Genomic DNA, 23,609 nt, shown 5'->3' on the forward strand with positions numbered 1-23,609 from the left:
AAACTGTGGTCCTCCAGCTGTTGCAAAACTACAATTCCCAGCATGCCCTGACAGCAAACAGTTGTTTGAGCATGCTAGGAGTTGTAGTTTTGCAAGATCTGGAGGGTTACAGTTTAGGGACCACTATATAGTGGTCTCAAACTGTAGCCTTCCAGCTGTTGCAAAACTACATATTCCAGCATGCCCAAACAGCTGTCTGGGCATGCTGGGAGTTGTAGTTTTGCAACATCTGGAGGGCTACAGTTAGAGACCACTGTATAATGGTCTCAAACTGTACCCTCCAGATGTTGCTAGGCAACTCACCGGCTTCCGTCGGATCCAGCCGCACGTCATCGCCGCCCGCCGATCTCCGTCGCCTGCAGCCTCCGACGCCCGCCCGGATGGGTAAGTGGATCTTCGGCGCCGGTCCCCGTCGTTTCCCCGTCCTGCCCCGCCTATTGTGGGAGGGCAGGACGGGGAAAACGAAAGTAAACCCCCCCCGCCCCCGATCTGCTATTGGTGGTCGCGTCTAGACCACCAATAGCAGGGATAGGAGGGGTGGCACCCGTGCCACCTCACTCCTATCGCTTCAGGGGGATCGTGGGTGTCTTAGACTCCCGCGATCCCCCTTACATTCCGGGTCACTATAGACCCGTAATGACCCGAAATCGCGCAAATCGCAAGTGTGCATTCACTTGCAATTTGCCGCGATCGCCGACATGGGGGGGTCCGATGACCCCCCTGGGCATTTGCACGGGATGCCTGCTGAATGATTTCAGCAGGCATCCCGCTCCGATCCCCGCCCGGCGGGGACTAAAACTGCCCATGACGTAAATGTACGTCCCTGGTCCTTAAGACCCAGGGTGTCGGGACGTACCGTTACGTCATGGGTCCTGTAGGGGTTAAACCTATACATTTTCCTTCATGTAGTTATGATTTTTTCCAGAAGTACGACAAAATCAAACCTATATAAGTAGGGTATCATTTTAATCGTATGGACCTACAGAATAAAGAGAAGGTGTCATTTTTACTGAAAAATGTACTGTGTAGAAATAGAAGCCCCCAAAAGTTACAAAATGGCTTTTTTTTTTTTAAATTTTGTCTCACAATGATTTTTTTCTCCGTTTCGACATAGATTTTTGGGTAAAATGACGGACGACATTACAAAATAGAATTGGTGGCGCAAAATATAAGCCATCATATGGATTTTTTTTAGGTGTAAAATTGAAAGAGTTATAATTTTTTTAAATTAAGGAGGAAAAAACTAAAATGCAAAAACGTAAAAACCCCGGGTCCTTATGGGGTTAAGGGAGCTAAGGGTCAACTGTTGTTCCAGCTCCGATTGGAGAAAAGCAAGACGGCGCGGAAAAGAAAACCACCACCGGAGAAAAGGACTGCGCCTCTCACCACTGAAAATAAGCTTTCTAAGTGCAGTGGTAAATCCTGGCAGATGAAGGCTTCCGTGCCCGAATCATGGTATGCGACCTCAATACCGCGGTTTTAACCGCCACGCCGGCAAATGCAGCGAAAGTAAATTGGGGTGGCAAAGAGGACCCAGAGACAGAAGGTCGGGGCGAAGCAGAAGACGAAGCGGCATGTCGTCTACCAGTGTACCACGCGCGTCTGGTCCAATCTGGAGCCACCAGAATGGCAAGGAACACCATCCGCCTTGAGTCTCCTCAGAACCCTGAGCAGGGTTGGAAGGGGCGGAAAAAGGTAAGGGAGACAGACGGACGACCACAGAATGACTAGAGCGTCCATGGCCAAGGCCAGAGGATTGCCACAAAGAGGGGAACCCTCCTGTTGTGGCGGGACGCAAAAAGATCCACATTTGGGGTTCCGTGTGAGAACACCTCCTGATGGAGAGACCACTCCCCCGGATCCGCCAAAGAGCAGCTGAGAAAGTCCGCTTCCCAATTGTCCACACCTGGAATGTGAATCACTGAGAAAGCAGTGACTCAAGCCTCTGCCCAGAGAAGAATTCTGGAGACCTCCTCCATCGCTGAATGACTTTGCGTACTGCCTTGGCGATTGATTGTCAGACTGAACACGGACTGGCCAACCCTGAAGGAGATCCTCCCAATGGAGGAGGCAAAGAAAAATTGCCCGGAGCTCGAGAAGATTGATGGGAAGGCGGGATTCCTGGAGGAGACCAGCAACCCTGGACCATCAGGTCCCGAAACATACCTCCCCAGCCCTGGTGGCTCACATGGGTAGTGACAATCTGCCAATGAAGAGGGAGGAAAGACCTCCCTAGAAGAAGCAGAGGAGAATGGATCCACCAAAGAAGGGATCGCCACACTGCCGGAGGCAAAAGAATCTGGCGATCCAGGGAGAACGGAGACTTGTCCCACCTGTCCAGTATGGCCAGTTGGAGGGGGAGACAATGAAACTGGGCGAAAGGGACTGCCTCCAAGGTAGCTACCATCTGGCCCAAGACCTCCATGCAGAAAAGAACTGGAAACGGGGATGGTCGAAGGCGACAGACACCCAGCTGTAGACAGCGCCGTTTGTCTAAGGGAAGCGGACACGGGCTGCTGCTGTGTTGAAGAGGAGACCCAGAAATATTAGGGACTGGGAAGGGGACAGATGCAACTTTTCCCAGTTAATCACCCAGCCGAAAAAGAGCACAGAGTGTCAAGCGTGATCTGAAGACTCAAGATTTTGGCACCGGGACGGGGCTTTGATTAAGAGGTTGTCCAGGTAGGGGAGAACTGAGATCTCCCAGCTCCAAAGGATGGCAATTACTGTCGCCATGACCTTGGTGAAGACCTTGGGAACCGAGACTAGACCAAAAGGGAGGGACACAAATTGAAAATGGCCCGCCGGAACAGCAAATCGAAAGGAATCGTTGATGAGCCGGGAAGATAGAGATGTGGAGATAGGCATCCCAGATGTTCACCGACGAAAGAAAGAAACTTGCCCTGGTCCATGCAAGCCACCACGGACCGGAGAGACTCAGAAACGGTGATTGGGAGTGGAAGTAAATTCTATCTGATAACCTCCTGAAATGACACGTCTCACACCCAAGAATCCTAGACCTGAGCCAGCCAAATGTCCTGGAAGAGAGACAGGTGACCTCCCACTCAAGAAGAAGACGCGGGTGGGGGCGCCCCTTCAGGAAAAGGTAGGCTTACGGGTACTGCATTTGGCAGGGAAACTGCCAGATCGGTTGTCTGACTTCAATGAAGGACGTGTCTTGAAAGAGGGGGCTTTACGAGATGGGGGGGGGTGCACCTTTTTGGAATGGCGACCCGATGCAAATGGCGGGGGTCGGAGCGACGAGGCTTGTTCTGCGGTAGCAGAGAACTCTTACCTCCCATAGCTTAGGAAAGAATTTCGTCCAGTCATTTCCCAAAAAGCCGGGAACCAGAGAAAGGTAACTCAGTCAGTGACCTCTTCAAAGCTGCATCAGCATCCCACGCCTTAATCCACATGGAGCGGCGAATGGCATAGACAAGGGCCGTGCAGCGAGCGGACTCCAAAGTTGCTGAGCAGAGAAAATCACCAGCCTGAGAGATCTGGAGAGCCATGACCGCTAGTTCCTCCCTGTATCGCCAGAAAGGATACCCTGGCAGCGGTGGGCGGAGCTTCGCCAAGTGGAGAGAAGCTCTGACACCGCCACGATACAATAATCCCCGCAGCCAAGAAAGGAGCCGGCCACACGAGTCAGAAGCGGCCGGTATCTATATGACGGCCAGGATGTCAGTTGCGCGGGGCTCACGAAAACAAAAAAGGGATTTTTGTCTTACCGTAAAATCCTTTTCTCGGAGGATCCATTGGGGGACACAGACCTTGGGTATATGCTGTTGTTTCTAGGAGACTTGACAGTAAGGAAACCAAAAAAGTCGGCTCCTCCCAGCAGGATATACCCGCCTACAGAGCCTGAGGTAATTAGTTTAGTCCCCAAGCAGTAGGAGAGGACCGAGAGGCAGAAACCAAGACCAGTCCGAGGTAACCAGAACAAAAAAATTTACTAAACACACCCTCGGACAGCTAACCAAAACCGGAACACCAAAGAAAGGGCGGAAGCTGTGTCCCCCAATGGATCCTCCGAGAAAAGGATTTTACAGTAAGACAAAAATCCCTTTTTTTTCTATCGGCTCCATTGGGGGACACAGACCTTGGGACGTACCAAATCCGTCCCTAGGGTGGGCACAGAAAACAATCAAGGGGCAGGCTGGGCCACCACCGCCTGCAACACCTTACGGCCCAGACTAGCATCAGCGGATGCAAAGGTATGAACCTGGTAGAATTTAGTAAAAGTGTGCAAGGACGACCAGGTAGCCGGGAATGCCGGGAATGTCCTCCGCTTTGAGCTTCCTCAGGACCCTGGGAAGGAGAGGAAGAAGAGGGAACAGATAAGGAAGGGCGAACCCGATCAAAGAGGGGAACCTTCTGGTTGTGGCAGGATGCAAAAAGGTCCACATCTGAAGTTCCCCAGAGGTCGCAGATCTCTGCAAATACCTCCGGATGAAGGGACCACTCCCCGGGGTCGGGAGAGGACCGGCTTAGGAAGTCCGCTTCCCAATTGTGTACACCTGGGATGTGAATTGCCGAGATGGTCGGAACCCTGAGCTCCGCTCAGAGAAGAATCTTGGAAAACTCTGCCATCGCCGCCAAGCTGCGAGCGCCGCCCTGGCGATTGATGCACGCCACCGCAGTGGAGTTGTCAGACTGAACACGAACTGGGCGGCCCTGGAGAAGGATCTCCCAATGTAACAGGCAAAGGTAGATTGCCCCCAGTTCCAAGATGTTGATCGGGAAGAGTGTCTCTCTGGGAGACCAAAGGCCCTGGCTTGTCCGGTCTCGGAAAACACCCCCCAACCCGAAAAGCTGGCATCCGTCGTGACCACTAGCCAATGGAGGGGCAGGAAGGAGCGCCCGGAAGAAGTAGGGGGGAGCGGAGCAACCACAGAAGGGAGCGGCGAGATGTCCGAGGAAGTACAATCTTGCGATCAAGGGAGACCTGTCCCACCGGGATAGAATCGTGAGTTGAAGGGGTCGAAAATTAAACTGAGCGAAGGGAATGGCCTCCATGGCCACCACCATCCGACCCAGGACTTCCATGCAAAAGCGAATGGGCACCGGGGAGGGGTTCCTGAGTATATGAACCCCCGACAGAAGGGTCACCCGCTTGTCCGGTGGAAGGTGCACCCGGATGGACTGGGTGTCGAACTGAGGTCCCAGAAAAACCAAGGACTGAGTGGGGGATCGGTTGGACTTGTCCCGATTGACCAACCAACCTAAGCGAGACAGAGCCTGAAGAGTGAGGGTGAGACTCTCTAGATTCTGGTCTCTGGACGGAGCCTTGATCAGAAGGTCAACCAAGTAAGGAATCACTGAGACCCCCCTCGTCTGTAGCAGGCCGATCACCGGTGCAAGGACCTTGGTGAATACCCTCGGAGCTGTGGCCAGGCCGAAAGGGAGAGCCACAAACTGGAAATGTCCCTCCGGAATAGCAAAGCGGAGGAACCGCTGGTGTCCCGAAAAAAATCGGAACATGGAGGTAGGAGTCCCGAAGGAGGAAAGAAACTCCCCCTGATCCATGGTTGCCACGACCGAACGGAGAGACTCCATGCGGAAGTGGCGCAGGAGGAGATGCCGGTTGAGGAGCATCAGATCTAAGATGGGGTGCACTGAACCCCTTTTCTTGGGAACTACAAAGAGGTTGGAATAAAAACCTTGAAAGCGTTCCTTGGGAGGAACCGGGACAATGACCCCCTGAATGAGGAGGGACTGAAGCGCACCCCGAAAGGCCTTTGCCAGAGAGGGAGACCGTGGGGCTCGGGAAAGGAAAAAGCGATCCTTTGGAAGAAGGGCAAACTCGATCCGGTAACCGTTGGATACCACATCTCTGACCCAGGAGTGCTGCACATGCATGGTCCAGACATCCCGGAAGAGCAACAGATGACCTCCCACCCGAGAAAAATCCGTGGGTGGGGGGCATCCCTACAGGCAGAGGTGGGTTTGCGGATGCCCGCCTTGGCCGCAAAGCGGCCCGAACGGTTATCAGATTTCCAGGATGGGCGAGTCTTGAAGAAGGGAGCCTTCTTGTCCCGAGAAGGCGCCTGCCTGGCCCCCTTCATGACCCCGAAGGTCCGAAAGGAGGTAGATTTACGGCAGGAAGTAGTACTGCGGGCCTTATTTTGAGGTAATATAGAACTCTTCCCTCCCGTGGCTTCCAAGATGATCTCATCAAGGCGCTTACCAAAAAGCCTAGAGCCAGTAAATGGAAGCTCAGTGAGAGATTTTTTTTTAGAGGCTGCGTCCGCATCCCAGGCTTTGAGCCACGCGGATCTACGGAGAGCCACTAGGTTACCCGTGGCAAAAGCAGCACAGCGGGCCGACTGCATGGAAGCAGAACATAGAAAATCTCCTGCTTTAGGAGAATTAAGTCGGCTAGTTCTTCCGAGGAAGCCCCAGAAGAAATGCCCTGACGGAGTCGGGAAACCCAGATCGCAAGGGCCTTGGAAACCCAGGCAGAGGCAAAAGCAGGGAGAAGAGATGAACCCGCCGCCTCAAAGGCAAATTTTGCCAAGGTCTCCACCCTTTTGTCCGCTGGATCCTTAAAAGAAGCAGCATCGGGCAAAGGCGGGGTAGTAGTCTTAGATAGGCGGGAGACTGGTGGGTCCACCGTAGGAGGTGAAGTCCACCGGGCAATGAGGTCCTTAGCGTAGGGATAACTCCCTTGAACCTTCTTTGTTTCTTGAAATCTCTTGTCAGGATGCCTCGAGGCAGACTCCAGCATGGCTTCAAATTCAGCATGGGAGCTGAACATCTTGGGTGCCGGACGGGCATGATGAAAGGAAACTTCCGGGACAGCGTCTGAAGTTCCTGGGTCCTCTAGGTGAAAGGTGTCTCTTATGGCCGAAACCAATGAGTCCACCGTGTCGGTCAGGTCTATGCGATCTTCTGAATCAGAGGCAGAAGCTTCATCAACTAGTTCTCCAGGGGAGTGGGAACAGGTGGAGGCAGCTTTAGAAGAAGGAAACACTGACTAAGGAAACACGATTCAGAATGGCGACTCGGGGAGCATCTTCTAGAAGAGCGACACTTGTGGGAAGACGTAGCAGAGGGCGATTCCCATGAGGGGAGCGCCTACATCTGTACAAAGACTCCGGAGAGGAGTCAGAGGAATGACCCCTATTACGCTTGTGAGAGCGTTTAACATAGGGTGAAGGAGAGAGAGTCTCTCTTGAAGAACGGTGTAAGGAGGACCTTTTCAAGGCAGTCACCTCGGAATGGGAGACCTGCGCCAAGTCAGAGATAGACAGAGAGAGAAGACACCATTATTGGAGGGGCAGCAGAGCCCACTGAGTCTGGGGGATAATCCTGAGGATGAATACCAGGGGGTCAGGAGGTGCAGTGTTGCAGACGGAACAGGTGGGTTCAGCAGACCCAGGCATTTTAGAGTTGCAGCCCTTGCAAGAATAGTAGGTGACCAGGGCCCCAGGTACCTGCTTAGAGGGAGGAACAGTTCTTGGCTCGGACATGAGTAAAATAAAACAAACAGTCTCACCAGCATCAGTGTCCCCCACCAGGCAGCTGCTGTGAGAAGTTCTTCAGAAAGAGAGAGAGAAGCAGGGGCAGCAGGACCAATGAGAAGAGAGGGGCCGGGTTAGACTGGGGCACCTCCGATTGGTCCAAAAGCTCCCCTGCCTGTTCCCATTGGCTGTAGTGGTTCGCTTGTCTGCACTCACAGGGCGGAACCCCGCCGAGAGAGGACCGATGTCGGTGTGGAAATGTCGGCAGCTTACTGCCGAGAAAGTGAAAGTAAACTGTGCCCCGAATGCATCGGCACACGATGCGGCCGGAGCACAGGAGATAGGCAGAGTGAGAAGGCAGCCGCGGCTGCTGAAGAAAGGACAGAACTGCCAATGTTAAAACACTGGCGTCCAGAGAGGTGCTGAATCCTACACCACTGACCACCAGCCCCCCAGTTCCCCAATAAAGTAATAGGGAGCCCCTGTCTAGATAGTAAGAGAGGGGGATGAGCAGAGCCACCTCAGAAGTCCACACATTAGCTGATAATAGAGGAGTGGGACTAAAACAGGGGGTCTCCAGAGGTTGCAAGTCCCCAAAACCTGTAAGAAAAGGAGGGGAGGGGGAAGGTGGGAATACTCACCTTAATCAGAAGAACTTACCTAATGAAGTCTTCAGTCAGCTTTTAGTCACCTGCATCATGCCGGGCTGTAAAAAGCGAGACGGACAGGGAAAAGTGGGGGACCCGGACCTATGAGGTACAACCCCAGGCGCTGACCGTTGGCGAGAGGGGGTTGACAGTACATCCATGATGCCTGTGCCCCCTCAATCGCAAATGGGGAAACAGTGAACGCTATGTTCCTGAGTCCCCACCTGAAAAAAGGAAAATAAAAAGGGAATAAGAAACTAAACGTCCCTAATCTAGAAAAATTAAAAAAAGTTAGACCAGGTCTGGGGAGAACCCCGGACTAGTGTCCATCTCCTGCAGACACTAAGCTTAAACTGATTACCTCAGGCTCTGTAGGCGGGTATATCCTGCTGGGAGGAGCCAACTTTTTTGGTTTCCTTAGTGTCAAGTCTCCTAGCAACAACAGCATATACCCAAGGTCTGTGTCCCCCAATGGAGCCGATAGAGAAAGTAAAATCTCCTGCCGAACGCAGCGCAGCTGCAAGAGCTGCTGCGCTGTATAAAAGAATAAGCAGTGCCGGGAGAGAGAGTAGGGGAGAGGGAGAACTGTCCCACAATCCCCGAGCCCGGGCACTGAGAGTATATAAAACAGGCCATAAAATAGGACTAACACCGCAACTGCATGTTGTCCTAATATCATGTATTCCTGCACAGACGTTATCCCTGACCACCCTAGACAGAATAAAAAGGAGAGAAGTCCCATCCTCTCACATAAGAGGCTCCATAGGATAGTGTTGGAGGAGGAAGGGGGCGGGGTCATACTTAGCCTGTACCCGCTATACTCACCTGAAGATGTCTTCAGACAGTCTTATAGATACCTGCATCACGTCATGCTGCTACAGTCCAAGACGAGCAGGGAAAATAGGGGGATCTGGACCCAAGATGCAACCCCCAAGGTGCTGGCCATTGGCGGGAAGGGGTTAACGGCGCATTTGTATTATGTCCCGTGCCCCTTAGCCACATATGGGGGAACAGGTAGCGCCATGCTCCAGAACCCCCACCTGAAGGCAGAAAATAAAAAAGGATAAAAACCTAAAACAGGCCCTAACTGTAAAAACAAAAAAAGACCAGGTCTATAGAGAGAACTCCAGACTTGTGTCTTGCCTCCTAGAACACAAAGCTAAAACTGATTAGCTCAGGGCGAGTAGGCGGGGTATATCCTGCCAGGAGGGGCCGATCTTTTTTTTGTTTGCCTAGTGTCAGCACCTCCTAGCGGCAAGAGCATATACCCACAGTTCTTTGTCCCCCAATGGATTCCGACTGAGAAATACCTTTGATTTGGTGCCTCTTGCACCCTTTTAATATGAAATATATGGTACTCATTTTGGCATTTGTATGTTTATGCCCCTATTATATACTACAGGCTAATGCCCATTCCTTACCTACTAATGTGTGTCTGCTCATGACTGTACCTAGGTGACAAGAGATCCTCTCTGTGATGGCGCTGGTACCCGCGTTTCCTTATTATCTAACACACAATTAATTTAATATATATTCTATTCTTATAGTAGTAGTTGTGTGTCGTGTTTTTTTTTTACTGACATATGGCTTCTTATACAGTGAGCTCCATTCACTGCTTGACAACACTTCAGGTCAGGTTTTATTCTCTGCTAAAATCCTGCAAAACATGGGAACATAGCCTAACACAGAAAGGTATACAGTTAAAATATTAAAAATAGGCATGAAAACAAGTGTTCACAATCCACGTCATTGTTTATTCACCGCTAAATATTCACAACAATAGTTAAAATAAATTATCACAAACATGGGGCATATGTTTGTTTATTAGATACTGTCCTGGGAGTTTATCAATGACTATTTGAACTTTCCATCTCTAAATTTGGTCCCAGTTCTATTGGAACACCAATAGAGCCAATAGCCTATATTTTGCATTTTAATTTCAATCGGACCCTAATGGTACAATTTCCAATAGAGATGAGCAAACTTACAGTAAATTCGATTGGTCACGAACTTCTCGGCTCAGCAGTTGATGACTTATCCTGCATAAATTAGTTCAGCCTTCAGGTGCTCCGGTGGGCTGGAAAAGGTGGATACAGTCCTAGGAAAGAGTCTCCTAGGAAAGAGTCTCCTAGGACTGTATCCACCTTTTCCAGCCCACCGGAGCACCTGAAAGCTTAACTAATTTATGCAGGAAAAGTCATCAACTGCCGAGCCGAGAAGTTCGTGAGGAAACAAATTTACTGTAAATTCGCTCATCTCTAATTTCCAATCCCCATGTTAGTGCGTGCCTAACCATTAACATATCTCTTTTATTTAGAAGTACAATTGAACTGAATAAGACCTAACAGACCATTTACTATTGAACTCAATGGAAGAAAAAAAAAAGCCTCACACTTTTTTTGAGATGTTAAATGGTCAGTTTTGTGCTATTTTTAACAGGCACCAAACACTTTGCATAGATCAGTAGTAAAGCAATACAATATATCTTATCACACAGAAATGCTTCTTTCTGTGGTTGCCAAGTCCACCTAAACTGCTAAACTTTAATCCACTCTATGTTTACAAGAAAGTTCTGCAGCTTACCCCACAGATCATATTAGAGAGACAGTAAAGAGACCTTTGTAAGTAAGATCTTGCCCTAGGGCTGCATTTACAGTTTACACTGCGCACAATTGCTTTATCAAGCCTTCCATTATACTGCTGTTTCCTGGGATGTGTACAGAGACACACAAGTGCACTATCTATTCCTCTTTGGGTGTTCAGTGTATGGCAGACACCACAGAGGGTAGGCTCCACCCACCAGCTCAGGGAGAACTGAATATTATAGCTGAATTCTGCAGAGCAGAAATCTGCTGAAAAATGCCATGTACAAGTTATATAATGGCCACAAATAGTGCTGCTCTTCACAGCTTATCATGAAAAGTCAACTAAAATGATAGGTACACTTTAAAGGCGTAGTCCTGTAAAATGTACTATTGTCCTATTGTTCCCAGCCTGCCTAATAAAAAATAAAATAGCAAACACTTTAACTCACCTTCTTCGCCTCGCTTGTAGCACTGGTGTCATGGTGCCCCCATCTGATGCTGTTGACTCTGCTTTTCCCTTATCTGCAGAGCATATCATCTACAGCCGGGGGAACTTACAGTGCTGCTTACCAATCAATGGCCCAAGCGGGATACCACTGCAACCAGTGATTGGCTGAGTGGAGCTGTGACGTCACTTCTACAGCTCTGTAGCAGCAGATTGTTAGCAGAAACTGGTTAAAGACAGGGTGCCCTGATCCTGGAGCTACAACGGAGTGGAGAAAAGCTAGATAAAGGGATTGTTATTTTATAAGGCAGGCTGAGGACAACAGGACAATAAATTTTCTGAAACCCCTTTTAATCTCAAATAAAAATATCCCAAACAATTGTGTGGGCACAAGAACTGCTATAAGGCAGTATAGTGATACAGCTTCCCTGTCATTGGACAAACATACAACCAAACAAAATAATAAACAGTAAAATTGTAAGGTAGTAGGGCACTGTATGCTGTGCTGCCATGTGCATATAAATCCAGATCGTGCAGGCATTGAGGTCATGTGGTTTGTTAAAGGACAACTGCAGCCATAACAACTTATCCCCTATCCACAGGATAGGGGATAAGTGTCTGATTGCGGGGGGGCTCGACCACTGAGACCCCCCCACGATCTTCCAAACGGGCCTGGGCATTGCCGCTCTGTGCACGCGGCTAATGCGCGTAGCGTCGACCTTACTGAGGTTGACAGTACGTCCCCTCCCCATACAGCTCTATGGGAGAGGCGGGGAGGCACGAACGCTGCATCCCAGCCTCTCCCATAGAACTACATGGAGAAGGCGTGTTGGCCACGGCTTCATGCTGCAGCCGACACGCCTCCTGCACAGCAGAGCCAGCGGGAGATTGCGGGGGGGGGGGGTCGGGGTCCCAGCAGTCAGACCCCCCCCATGATCAGACACTTTTCCCCAGGGGATAAGTGGTTAAGTCTGCATATTTCCTTTAAAGCCATTACTGAATTCTAATACCGCATAAAAGTAAAATTATTACCAAAATTTGGAAACATGTTGGTTATTTGTTCTATTTTGTTCACATACTTTTGTGTAGGCACAGAGGAGAAAATTAATAAATGCGGCACTATATTGTCATTGCAGAGTTTCTGCCGTGAACAAAATACTGCAAACTTCTTTAAACCCATTTAGAAAAACCAGACCCACAAAAGTATTCCACTACAACTAGTGTGCTTTTGTAAAGTAACCATTGCAATAACATTTTTCACATATAGCATGGAACAGTTGATCTGTGTTTACCCTCAGCCACTTCCTCTCTGTACCCACTATATGCTTCTTATTTGTTTTGTGAAAATGTAACAAAGCCTCATTTCAGGATCAGCTTCCTTAATTTTAACTATGTAAATGAAAAAAAAAAAAAAAAAACACCTCTTGCAATGTCAATAAAGATTGCTGCTATATAAAATTCTAAAAGGGGGTTTCCAGTTAAGAAAATATATTATTCATTCTTAGCCAGTAATTAAAGGAAAACTGTCAGCTTGCTCCCCCCGCAATAACCAGCGGTACTGGCTGGTAGTGCGGGGGGCGCTGATCAGTTTGTTGCATACCATGCCCGGATCTGCCGCGCTGTTCGCCCGTTATCTTCTTTCTTCTTCATATGCAAATTAGCTGCTAACTGGCACAGGCACGGTTACTGCCTTCATCTGGCACTGTGACGTAACCACCTCCCGGCTTATGAATATTCATGTTCTCCCTCATCTCCCTCTCCTCCCTGCTGATTTCAGGACTTCACTGCGCTGGAGCAGCTTCCGGGTGTAGACAGGAAGCCAGCACATGCGCAGTGGAGTCCTGAAATCAGCGGGGAGGAGAGGGAGAACACCAATATTTATAAGTCGGGCAGTGCTGTGGGCCGGGCGGCGGTTACGTCACAGTGCCAGATAAAGGCAGTAACCCTGCCCGTGCCAGTTAGCAGCTAATTTGCATATCAAGAAGAAAGATGATAACGGGCGAACGGCACGGCGGATCCGGGCATGGTATGCATCAAACTGATCTGCGTCCCCCACACTACCAGCCAGTACCGCTGGTTAGTGCGGGGGGGGGGGGGGGGGTTGGTGCAAGCTGACAGTTCTCCTTTAAAAAAGCATCTCTTGCTTTTCAGGTTCTGCCCTGTTCTGCATTACAGATATAATCTATGGATTTGACTAGCCATTGTGCAATAATTGATTTCCCCTTTGGAGGCGCTGTAGAGAAATGTAACACAAATCAACTTTCCTCACAGATTACAGCCCATGACTGGGGGTCACAGAACTGGGACGATTTAAGATTATTATTATTATTATTATTATTATTATTAAAGCATACCTCTATGCTAATTTTTTTTTTTACAAATGACTATTGTGTAGCACTTTGCATTAAAATGGCTGAATGGGAAGCTTTTCTCCCTGTTACTTTCAGCTGTGTACTGCTGTGCGTATGAGACGAGCTTCTCGCTGCATCTCCATAGGACCCATCTCCAAAAGAGAGACCCAGTTCCACAGAATTACAGTAATCTTGCTGCTGTCTCAAACTCTTCTCTAGAGGATTGTATAAATTACAGACATAATATGCCATAGACCCTTGATAAAGCCAGAGGTCTGGTGAAACGTCAGGAGGGTAGGGAGTGTTTATTTTAGCTCAGTGTTGCATTGTCATATCAACTCAGACCACGTTTGCAATGATTTATACTATATGATAGAGATGAGTTTGAGACAGTTCCTGTGGATACTGATAATTTTTGGTATAGTGTAAGCTACCCTCCTGGGGTTAGGTGCAAGTGCATGATACAATCTATAGGAGCTTTAGGCTATAACTGTCTTAAAGCTCCATACCCTTACCAAATGATAAGCTGCCGAAAAGTTTGCAGAGCGCTGAGATAAGAATCAGTGAAGATAGTAACAGACTTGTTTCATCATGTAAGCCTGCACACCAACATCTATAAGTATAGTGCTTTATCATAAAGAGCTGTGTCAATTGTATTAGCACTATAAATACCATGTATAGAGAGCTGAGCTACTTTGTCTGTCCTCCCCTCTTTAGGGATGTGGGCACTGGAGTGAAGGCACAGTGCAGTCCTAAAGTCTTACTTTGTAATTCAGGTGAATGTTGCCACCTTAGTTTCATTTTTGGCAATTTGGCCATGGTTGCAACATTGTAAGCACTATTAGCATAACAAGCGGTGTGTAAATATTCACCTTAGAGATATACAACATCTATCTCCTAGCAGAGCTGTGATACATTAAATGGGTACTCCACTGCCCCAGCGTTTGGAATATTTTGTTTTGAATGGGTGCGGGCTGCGGGGATCGTGGCGTCACGCCATGCCCCCTGAATGCAAGTCTATGGGAGGGGGTGTGGCAGCCATCATGCCCCCTCCCATACACTTGCATTGAAGGGTGTTACCCCGAATGCTGTGGCAGTTGAGTACCCCTTTAATACCATTCTACATAGAGTGCTGTGCATTTCATTGGTAATATAAATATCACTACAGAGAGGCGAGCTCCACAGTTCACAGTCCTTGACATAAGATTTGTATACATATACACATTCTAATAGATTATTAATGCAGCACTGTAACTATAGTCCTTTCTTGAGAATTTATGTTTATTATTAAATAAAAGTTACATTTTATTTGGACAGTTAATTGTTTTTCAAAAGCACCTGGGAAATGGGTCCCTTTTTTTCTGCTTTGGCACAATTGTTGTATTGGCACCTGAAAGCAGTGGGGAGAAATACTTCCCGTCTGGCCATTTAGGCGCAAACTTTGAAATGGTTCATATATAGACAAATGACTATAGTGCACAGGGCTGCACAACAGTCATTTGTGAAAAAAAACCTCTAGAGATACACTTTAAGGAACACTTCTATCAAGTAGGAACTGTCTGCAGCAGAAACCCCCCTTAATCTCTTTAAAGAAGATGACTCCATTTCATGTAGATATTTTATTAAAATAATGTTTATTGGCATTCCTTACATTTTATCAACAGGTGTAATCCCAAGAAGTTTCATTCCACTTGCAAGAACTACCCGTATGGTATTAAAGAAATGAAGCCGAGCCTGTAGAAATATTAGTATATTCATATTACATTTTATAATGTTAAAGGTTGCAAAACCTAATTGGACGCATTCTAAATAATAATGCAACCATCTTATGGGACTTACATGTGCAACTTCTTGGGTGCTTCCTTTAACGTGGAGAGAGTGATGTGCCACATTAGCTAAATGACTGTAAAAAAGATACAGGATTTAGTGTACAATAAAAATGCAAAACACATTAAAATTCTTTATGATTTTAGCCAGATTTTGCTATACTGAAAGCTTCCGACGTCATTCTGATATCTGGCATCAGGACAGTTATGGAGGACATATCAACACTTCTGTTTTAGTAAATACATGTGTACTCCATGCACTCTACAGACAACTAGGTGCTACGATTGTGAATGGGGTATGTCCCTGCACACTGACACTAAAGAGTGATTGGACAGTGTCACACTGTGTAGGGCTTACACATAAACTTGTCAGTGTACAGGAGAGGCACCACGCAGGGTTTTAAAAAGATGCATCGAAACGTATACTTTGTAGGGAATATAAATATTTACTAACTCATTAAATATTTGGAAGGTTGGGGAATAAACTGCCCCAATGACAAAGTTAAGTTGATAACCATATGCAGTGAGTAACCACATTTATAGGGAAACTATGGCGGAATATAATATTCTATCAGGGGCATTAACAGGGTGAGGCTAAACAGCCATCCTGCTTCCCATCTCACCATTCTCTGTTCCTCTGCTATTCACCTGGCTCCTGTCTTGGCATGCTGCTTTGTGACCAGCCGTTTCACACTGGTTTGTGTGCAAAGCAGAAGTTGCTTTTTCTGCGTGAAACGGCTGGTAACAAGGCAGTGCACTGGGACAGGAACCGCACAGTGAGGTGGGGAGCAGAGCAGCTGTTAGCTTCACCCTGCTAATGCCCTTAGCAGGGTGAAGCTTTAATCTTGGTACAAATCCATAGCAGATCTTGTTGTAGAATTTTAATGTTATCTTGTTAAGGCTGTAGTACCTTGCACTGCTGCTACATATGGTAAGAGTCCATGTAAAACATTAAAGAGCCTGCACTACTAATTTATAAGGGCTGGAGAAACACTTTATTAACTAGAATCAGAGTAGAATAAGGCGTGGCTTTTTTCCCATTGTTTTTATGATAAAGGTGTAGTGGTAAAAATACTGTGCAAAAAGAATTGGTACTAACCCAAGACCCATGAGATAAGAAACCAAATATCTTGGTTGAAGTTCCTTCAGTGTCTTGTATATTACTTCATCATATCTGTATACAAACAGAAAATAAGTAATAAACCAGTCCATCAATCCATCTATCTATCCATCACCAGTCAAAAATTTGGACACACTTCTATATTCCATTAGAACGATTAAAGGGGTACTCCAGTGGAAAACAATATTTTTATTTTATTTAAATCAACTGGTGGCAGAAAGATAAACAGATTAGTAAATTACTTATATTTAAAAAAAAAAAAGTATCCTCCCAGTACTTATCAGCTGCTGTATGCTCCAGAGGAAGTTGTATAGTTATTTTCTGTCTGACGACAGTGCTCTCTGCTGACAACTCTGTCCATGTCAGGAACTGTCTAGAGCAGGAGAGGTTTGCTCTGGGGATTTGCTCCTACTCTGGACAGTTCCTGACATTGACAGAGGTGTCAGCACAGAGCACTGTGGTCAGAGAGAAAAGAACAACTCAACTTCCTCTGGAGCATACAGCAGCTGATAAGTGCTGGGAGGATTAAGATTTTTAAATATAAGTAATTTACAAATCTGTTTAACTTTCTGTCACCAGTTGATTTAAATAAATAAAAATTTCACCGGAGAACCCCTTTAAGGAACATAGATGGAGTTAAGTAGTAAAAAAAATGTGTTAAACCGCACACACTCCCATCTCCTGCATATCACAAAGACCTAGCGGTTAAAACTATAACTCTCAAATACACTCATCAGAATAAAGTACTGATTTCCACAGGAACACAATGTATTTCTTGGCCCAAGCATTTCTTTTCCTGTTGTCATTGTTCCCTAGTAGTGGCTCCTTTGCAGCATTTAGACCATACAGGCCCAATTCTCGCAGTCTCACTGAACAGTTGATTTGAGAGGTGCCTGGTACTTCTCTGTGATGCATTTATGTGGGCTATATTTGGAGTTGCTGTTAATTTCATAAATCTAATGAATTTATCCTCTGCAGAAGAGGTTACTCTTGGTCTTCATTTCCTGGGGGAGTCCCCGCGAGAGCCATCATAGCATTTAATGGTTTTCATGACTGCACTTGAGGATACCTTCAAAGTCATGCTGACTGACCTTCATATCTTAAAGTAATGATGGCCTATTTTTTATTTATTTTTTAACATAGTTGGAGTTATTTCTTGTCATAACACTGTATGGAACTGTACTTTAATCCTACATTCCAGATGATATATCTTCATAAGGCATATCTGTATATTGAAGACTATTCCAGGTAACTGGCTCATGAAGTGATTAGGAGAATGCCAAGAGTGGGCAAAACAGTCATCAAAGCAAAAGGGGGGCTTTTTAAAGAAGCATTCTAGGACTTTTTTTTTCACTTTTATGGTGCAGTACTGGCTATTATTAGATAATTATGTAAAGCTTCTTGTGTACCTTTTCTTAACTCTTTTTGCTAATGTGGCATGCATGGGATAGGTCCCATTTGATTTACAAATGCAATGATATGGTTTATGTGATTTGGTCTGACATTTCCCTTGAATCCTCTGGTTTTGGCATTTGACGAGATGACTAGGAACAATAATCAGGATGCTAGTGCTGGAGATCATTAGACTGACATGTTGGTTAGGGTAAATTCACACTACATGCAGTTTTCAAGTGTTTTCTTACAGTTTTCTTAATTTGACCTATAATCACAATTTCATACATTTTTACAGTACATTTTACTACTATTATAAAGTTTTGTGTGTGTGGGGGTATGGGTGTGTTCATTTTTATTCTGTATGTCGTTACATGTATGCAGTTATTGATAAAGAATCATGTTTTTCATACTATGTTTCAATAGTGCTGTTTTTTGGAGTAAGAATTGCAATGTGTAAACACAGCCTCAGGAGAAGTGTATAACTACTATACTGTATAAGGCTGGGTTCACACAACATACATTTTTCTGCTTGTATTTTATTTTCAAAGTGGATGTCCCTCAAAATGTGGCCGCAATTTACATATTACAACTGCATTTTCTGGGAAAATCGATGCGTAATTTAAAGTATATTAAGATTGATACAGTAATATTGTATATTTAAAAATTATTTTAAATTACACATAATTATTTTTTCATATGGCAGAGACCTATTCAGCTTTACTTGACACTAAGCTAAAACTGGTGTACTGGGTGGGCTCTATACACCCCAAAACTCTCCAGATTCCACATGAATCACAGATGTATCATATTCACCAATGTTCTATGGGGGAGATTTATGAAAACCTGTTCAGAGAAAAGGCTGACCAGTTGCCCATAGCAACCAATCCGATTGCTTTTTTTTTTTTATTATTCAAAGGCTCCTTAAAAAAATAAAAGAAGCCATCTGATTGATGCTGTGGGCAACTGGTCAACTCATCCCCTGAACAGCTTTTCATAAAGCTTCCTATGTCTATTTTCACATGCCATATTTTACATCACTGTCACTGATTTCACCTCCAAACTTATCATTCAGGGAGGGGGGTAACAAGGACAATCTCGTCTATTACTGACAACCAGCTCCACAAGAAAACAACACTCTTTCTGAGAAGTTCTTAATCCACTTGCCTTAGATACAAGTGTACAAAAGTTGACTTAGTGATAAAAAAATTTAAAAAAAGAGAGGAAAAAATTCTGTTCAGTTTTATGAACATTTTCTGATCTGTTACTTTGTCTTATACGCCACATTGATAAGTCTGTCTGTATTTATAACTGATGAATAAAGGGGGATTTACCTAAGAAGATGCTGCAAGGTGGCAATAGCAGAAGGTTCCTGCAGACAGGACACATTGAAGTCTTCTTCTTCGCTGGTATTCCAAAGCGTAAGTAAGCTGTTAACAACAGAGGTAATTGGGAACAAGCCAGGCAATAAAGCAAAAGTCATTAAAAAGGAGTTGTCCTACAGTGGACATTTATTATGTTTCCAGAGGATGAATGCTGGTTGTCCTACTTCTGGATCCCCTACTGATCTCTAGGAACAGAGCTGCCCCAAGTGATCAGAAATGTATCCATTGTTGGACAGTCACTTTATAGCAAATACAGCAGATTGCTGCTCTGATCCATTTTTTTTTTTTTAAGGCCCATTTCACACCTGCGTCCAAGTTTCTGTTTACATCAGAACCCACAATGCAGGGAGAAATTGATTGTACAATGGATAGCACCAGTGCCTTGCACACTCCATGGGACATATAATGGGTTCAATTGTGGAGTCAGTCATTGCTGAGAAGGACAGCAATGAATATGACCGATATCGTTTTTTTAGGGCCGATACCGATAATCGGTGGAGGTTAGGGCCGATAACTTATACCGATATTCCGGTATAAGTTATCGGCTATTTATCCCCCCGCGACACCACTGCAGATCATTGATTTAAAGCGGGCGCTTTAAATCAATGCACTGCAGTGGCTTTTGCGGCGCCATAGACCGCCGCCGCCGCCACCACCACCCGCTTCTCTCCCCCTACCTGTCAGGGTGGTCCGGGCCATCCATCCTTTCTGTAGTGTCCGGCGGCATTCCGGGTGGAGGGTGAACCGGTCCGGGCTGTCCTTCTCCGGGGGTCTTCTTCTCCACTCCGGGCAGGCTCCGGCCTAGTAACGCAGCATAGATGCCGCTGCGCAGTGACGCACCTGACGTCATGGCGTAGCGGTGTCTATGCAGCGTACTAGGCCGGAGCCTGCCCGGAGTGGAGAAATGACCCCCCGGAGAAGGACAGCCCGGACCGGTTCACCCTCCACCCGGAATGCCGCCGGACACTACAGGAAGGATGGATGGCCCGGACCACCCCCATTACGGGTAAGTTTAAATTTTTTTTATTGACTCGGAGGGTGGGGGAGGGGCGGTCGCGGTAGGGGGCGGGGCATTATCGGCTTATCGGCAAGGTAATTGCTGATACCGATAATGCCCAAAATCGTGATTATCGGCCGATAATATCGGCCATACCGATAATCGGTCGATCCCTATTAAAAATGAGACAATTATTGATTTAGCTATACTTACATTACCTTTGCAATCGTGCATGTGTATACTGTAAAAAGACACCAGTGTCTCCACAGCTTTGCAGTGCTTCGTCCCAGTTAAAACGGTAATCTGCCTGAAGTTGGCCTTTAAAATCCTAAAAAAAATAATAATAATAATACAAAAATGCATGAAAACAGCAGTCATGTTTTAACAGATGTCATAGATATAAATGTCAAAATATTTCATAAGTTGTGGAGGCTAGATGAAGCGCTCAGCTTTACACTTCACTCTCTTTTGTTTCAGGAGATAGGTTTTATTGAAAGTGTATGGATGGGGAGTAAAGCGCTTAGCTGAGGTTTTTTTTATGCTCGTTTGAGTAATTGGTGGTGGTCTCAGGACCTAGGCCCTGACAAATCAAAACTGATACATCAAAAATAGAGACACAACATTTTTTTTTTCCTTAAATGACAATGATGCTCTAAATGAGGCTATACCTTACCTGTACAATAAGAGCAGCCACACCAATTTTTTCTGCAGTATCCTCTGGGTATTCGGTGGTTTTACTTGCTATTGAAATAAAACACAGCCAAAACATTAATACACTTAGTTATTGAGCTTAAAGGGGTATTCCAGGCAAAATATATATATTATATATATATATATATATTATATATATATATATTATATATATATATTTAATATATATATATATATATATATATATATATATATATATATATATATATATATATATAATATATATATATTTAATATATATATATTTAATATATATATATTTAATATATATATATTTAATATATATATATTTAATATATATATATTTAATATATATATATATATATATATATAGGCTCCGGAAAGTTAAACAGATTTGTAAATTACTTCTATTAAAAAAATCTTAATCCTTCCAATAGTTATTAGCTTCTGAAGTTTTCTGTCTAACTGCTCAATGATGATGTCACGTCCCGGGAGCTGTGCATGATGGGAGAATAACCCCATAGGAACTGCACAGCTCCCGGGACGTGAGTCATCAGAGAGCAGTTAGACAGAAAACAACAACTCAACTTCAGAAGCTAATAACTATTGGAAGGATTAAGATTTTTTAATAGAAGTAATTTACATATCTGTTTAACTTTTTGGAGCCAGTTAATATATAAAAAAAAAAAAGTTTTGGCCTGGAATACCCCTTTAATTAGCAATAGCAAACACATACTATGCTTTCTATACCACTGAAGTGCTTGATGCAGTCAAACCAAGAAGTGGAACCAGAAGTATAAGACCTTTCTTTAGGTTTCCTATTTCTTTTGAACTAACTTTAGATAAAAAATAAATAAATAAAATAAAAATGAAATACTGCAGAGAGAAAAACTCCCAAAAAAGAGTGATTTGCCCTCAGCAACCAATCACAGCTCAGCTTTCATATCTTAACAAGCTCTAGTAAAAGAAAAACTGAAACGTGGTCTGTTACGGGCATATCATTTCAGTTTTGTCTTGATAAATCTGGGCCTGTGTGTAAAACTAAGTGCATAACCAACACGATACTTCTACATTCTTATGGAATCTTGGGAAGCTGAAACAAAATAGACTTTGATTTCCATAAAGCAAAAGCACGATGTATCATTTATCCATTTTAAAAATCTGCCTTTTTCTTTTGGCAACATCTCAATTTCAGAGTATAAAAAGGCAAAGCAGGCGCATGCCACGTTTTTAGATTACTTCTCTTGGCTTGTGAAACGGACGTTGCTCTTTGGGATGCACCTGTTTTGCCCCACATCTTCCTTGTTGGACTGTATTAGAATTTTAGCTTATACAGTGGTCCCTCAAGTTACAATATTAATTGGTTCCAGGACGACCATTGTATGTTGAAACCATTGTATGTTGAGACCAGAACTCTATGGAAACCTGGTAATTGGTTCTAAAGGCACCAAAATGTCATCCAAAAATAGGAAAAAGTGAGGATTAAAGAAAAATAAGTAGATAACTAATACAGATAAAGCAAATCCTTACATATAAAAGTAATAAAGATCTGCTGGGAGCTGTAATCACTGTCTATTTCAGCGTTTCCCAAGCAGGGAGCCTCCAGCTGTTGCAAAACTACAACTCCCAGCATGCCCGGACAGCCAAAGGCTGTCCGGGCATGCTGGGAGTTTTAGTTTTGCAGCAGCTGGGGGCACCCTGCTTGGGAAACACTGGTCTATGTAGGACAGGAGCTTCTTCGGGGTCCTGTACAGTACATGCAATGTCCTAAAAAAATAACATGGATTTGCCCTTACCTGGTGTCCAAAGGAGCAGCTAACCCTAGTACAGGTAAAGTGTACAGAACATGTAATACCTCCCTGTACTGTAGGGGGCGCTACCAGACACCAGTGACTGCATACACTTCAGTAATACAGGTGATTTACCAGTAAATGCTCATTCTGATTGGTCGGTTCTTCCGGCCATTGACACGTTTCACAGATCTGGACTGTCTGTAACATTGTATGTTGAGTCTGGTTTCAACTTACAATGGTCCAGAAAAGACCACTGTATGTTGAAACTATTGTATGTTGAGGCCATTGTAAGTTGAGGGAATCACTGTATTACTTTACATCTGGACATTTTAGCAGCACCACTTTACTAGTCTTCTATGCTGGGACAGGATTATCTCATACAGAGATGTCATATTATATATGCTGGAGTCACTGATATTTACTTACCATGATGGAAATCTTATTTAATCTATCTGATCCTACAAATAAAAGTGTCAATTTAGTCTAACCTGTTTTCTAGCCCAATCCTGGTATTTCATCTGAAACAATAAATGGTAAAGCCTTACTTTGAGCTTTAGCCATATTTTGCAGCATCCTTGAACGTGCTTCATCCAAGACATCTTCAAGAAAAATCACATCCCCTCTTCTGGTCTGCATTCCCTGTACTCTCCCAAAGTTAACATGCTGACAGCTAAAAGTGAACAAAGTGGAGGAAAAAGCTTGTGATGAAGCGATAGCGAACTTTTGACTGAAATGTGTCAAAATAATAATAATGGTGTATTTAATATAGAACAGTTTGCTGTGTAAACCCCCTTAAAAAAATTAATGGGTGACAAAGTATATACATAGCAGAATTATTAAAGGGGTATTCCGGCCTCAGACATCTTATTCCCTATTCTGTGCCGGGTGCTGTTCCATTCTCGGAAATGCTGGTTTTCCAAGACGGAGATG

General features: G+C 45.1%; 1 protein-coding gene across 2 annotated transcripts in view; it reads right to left on the reverse strand.

The window, feature by feature from the left end:
* Positions 1–15,098: 15,098 nt before the first annotated feature.
* Positions 15,099–23,609, reverse strand: part of RARS2 (arginyl-tRNA synthetase 2, mitochondrial) — a 32,826-nt gene continuing 24,315 nt past the window's right edge. Inside the window, exons 14-20 of one of the 2 annotated variants that reach the window (XM_056566079.1) lie at positions 23,225–23,349; positions 20,888–20,955; positions 20,433–20,542; positions 19,167–19,262; positions 16,420–16,494; positions 15,334–15,397; positions 15,099–15,228 (exon numbers count right to left, since the gene is read on the reverse strand). In XM_056566079.1, the coding sequence (XP_056422054.1) occupies positions 15,142–15,228; positions 15,334–15,397; positions 16,420–16,494; positions 19,167–19,262; positions 20,433–20,542; positions 20,888–20,955; positions 23,225–23,349 (625 nt within the window). In that variant the 3' untranslated portion in view covers positions 15,099–15,141. Of the gene's footprint in view, positions 15,229–15,333; positions 15,398–16,419; positions 16,495–19,166; positions 19,263–20,427; positions 20,543–20,887; positions 20,956–23,224; positions 23,350–23,609 lie in introns of those variants that run through there. The other variant, XR_008891276.1, reaches the window with a different exon arrangement.

This window comes from Hyla sarda, chromosome 3 (assembly GCF_029499605.1).
Source record: "Hyla sarda isolate aHylSar1 chromosome 3, aHylSar1.hap1, whole genome shotgun sequence".
Lineage (NCBI taxonomy): Eukaryota > Metazoa > Chordata > Amphibia > Anura > Hylidae > Hyla > Hyla sarda.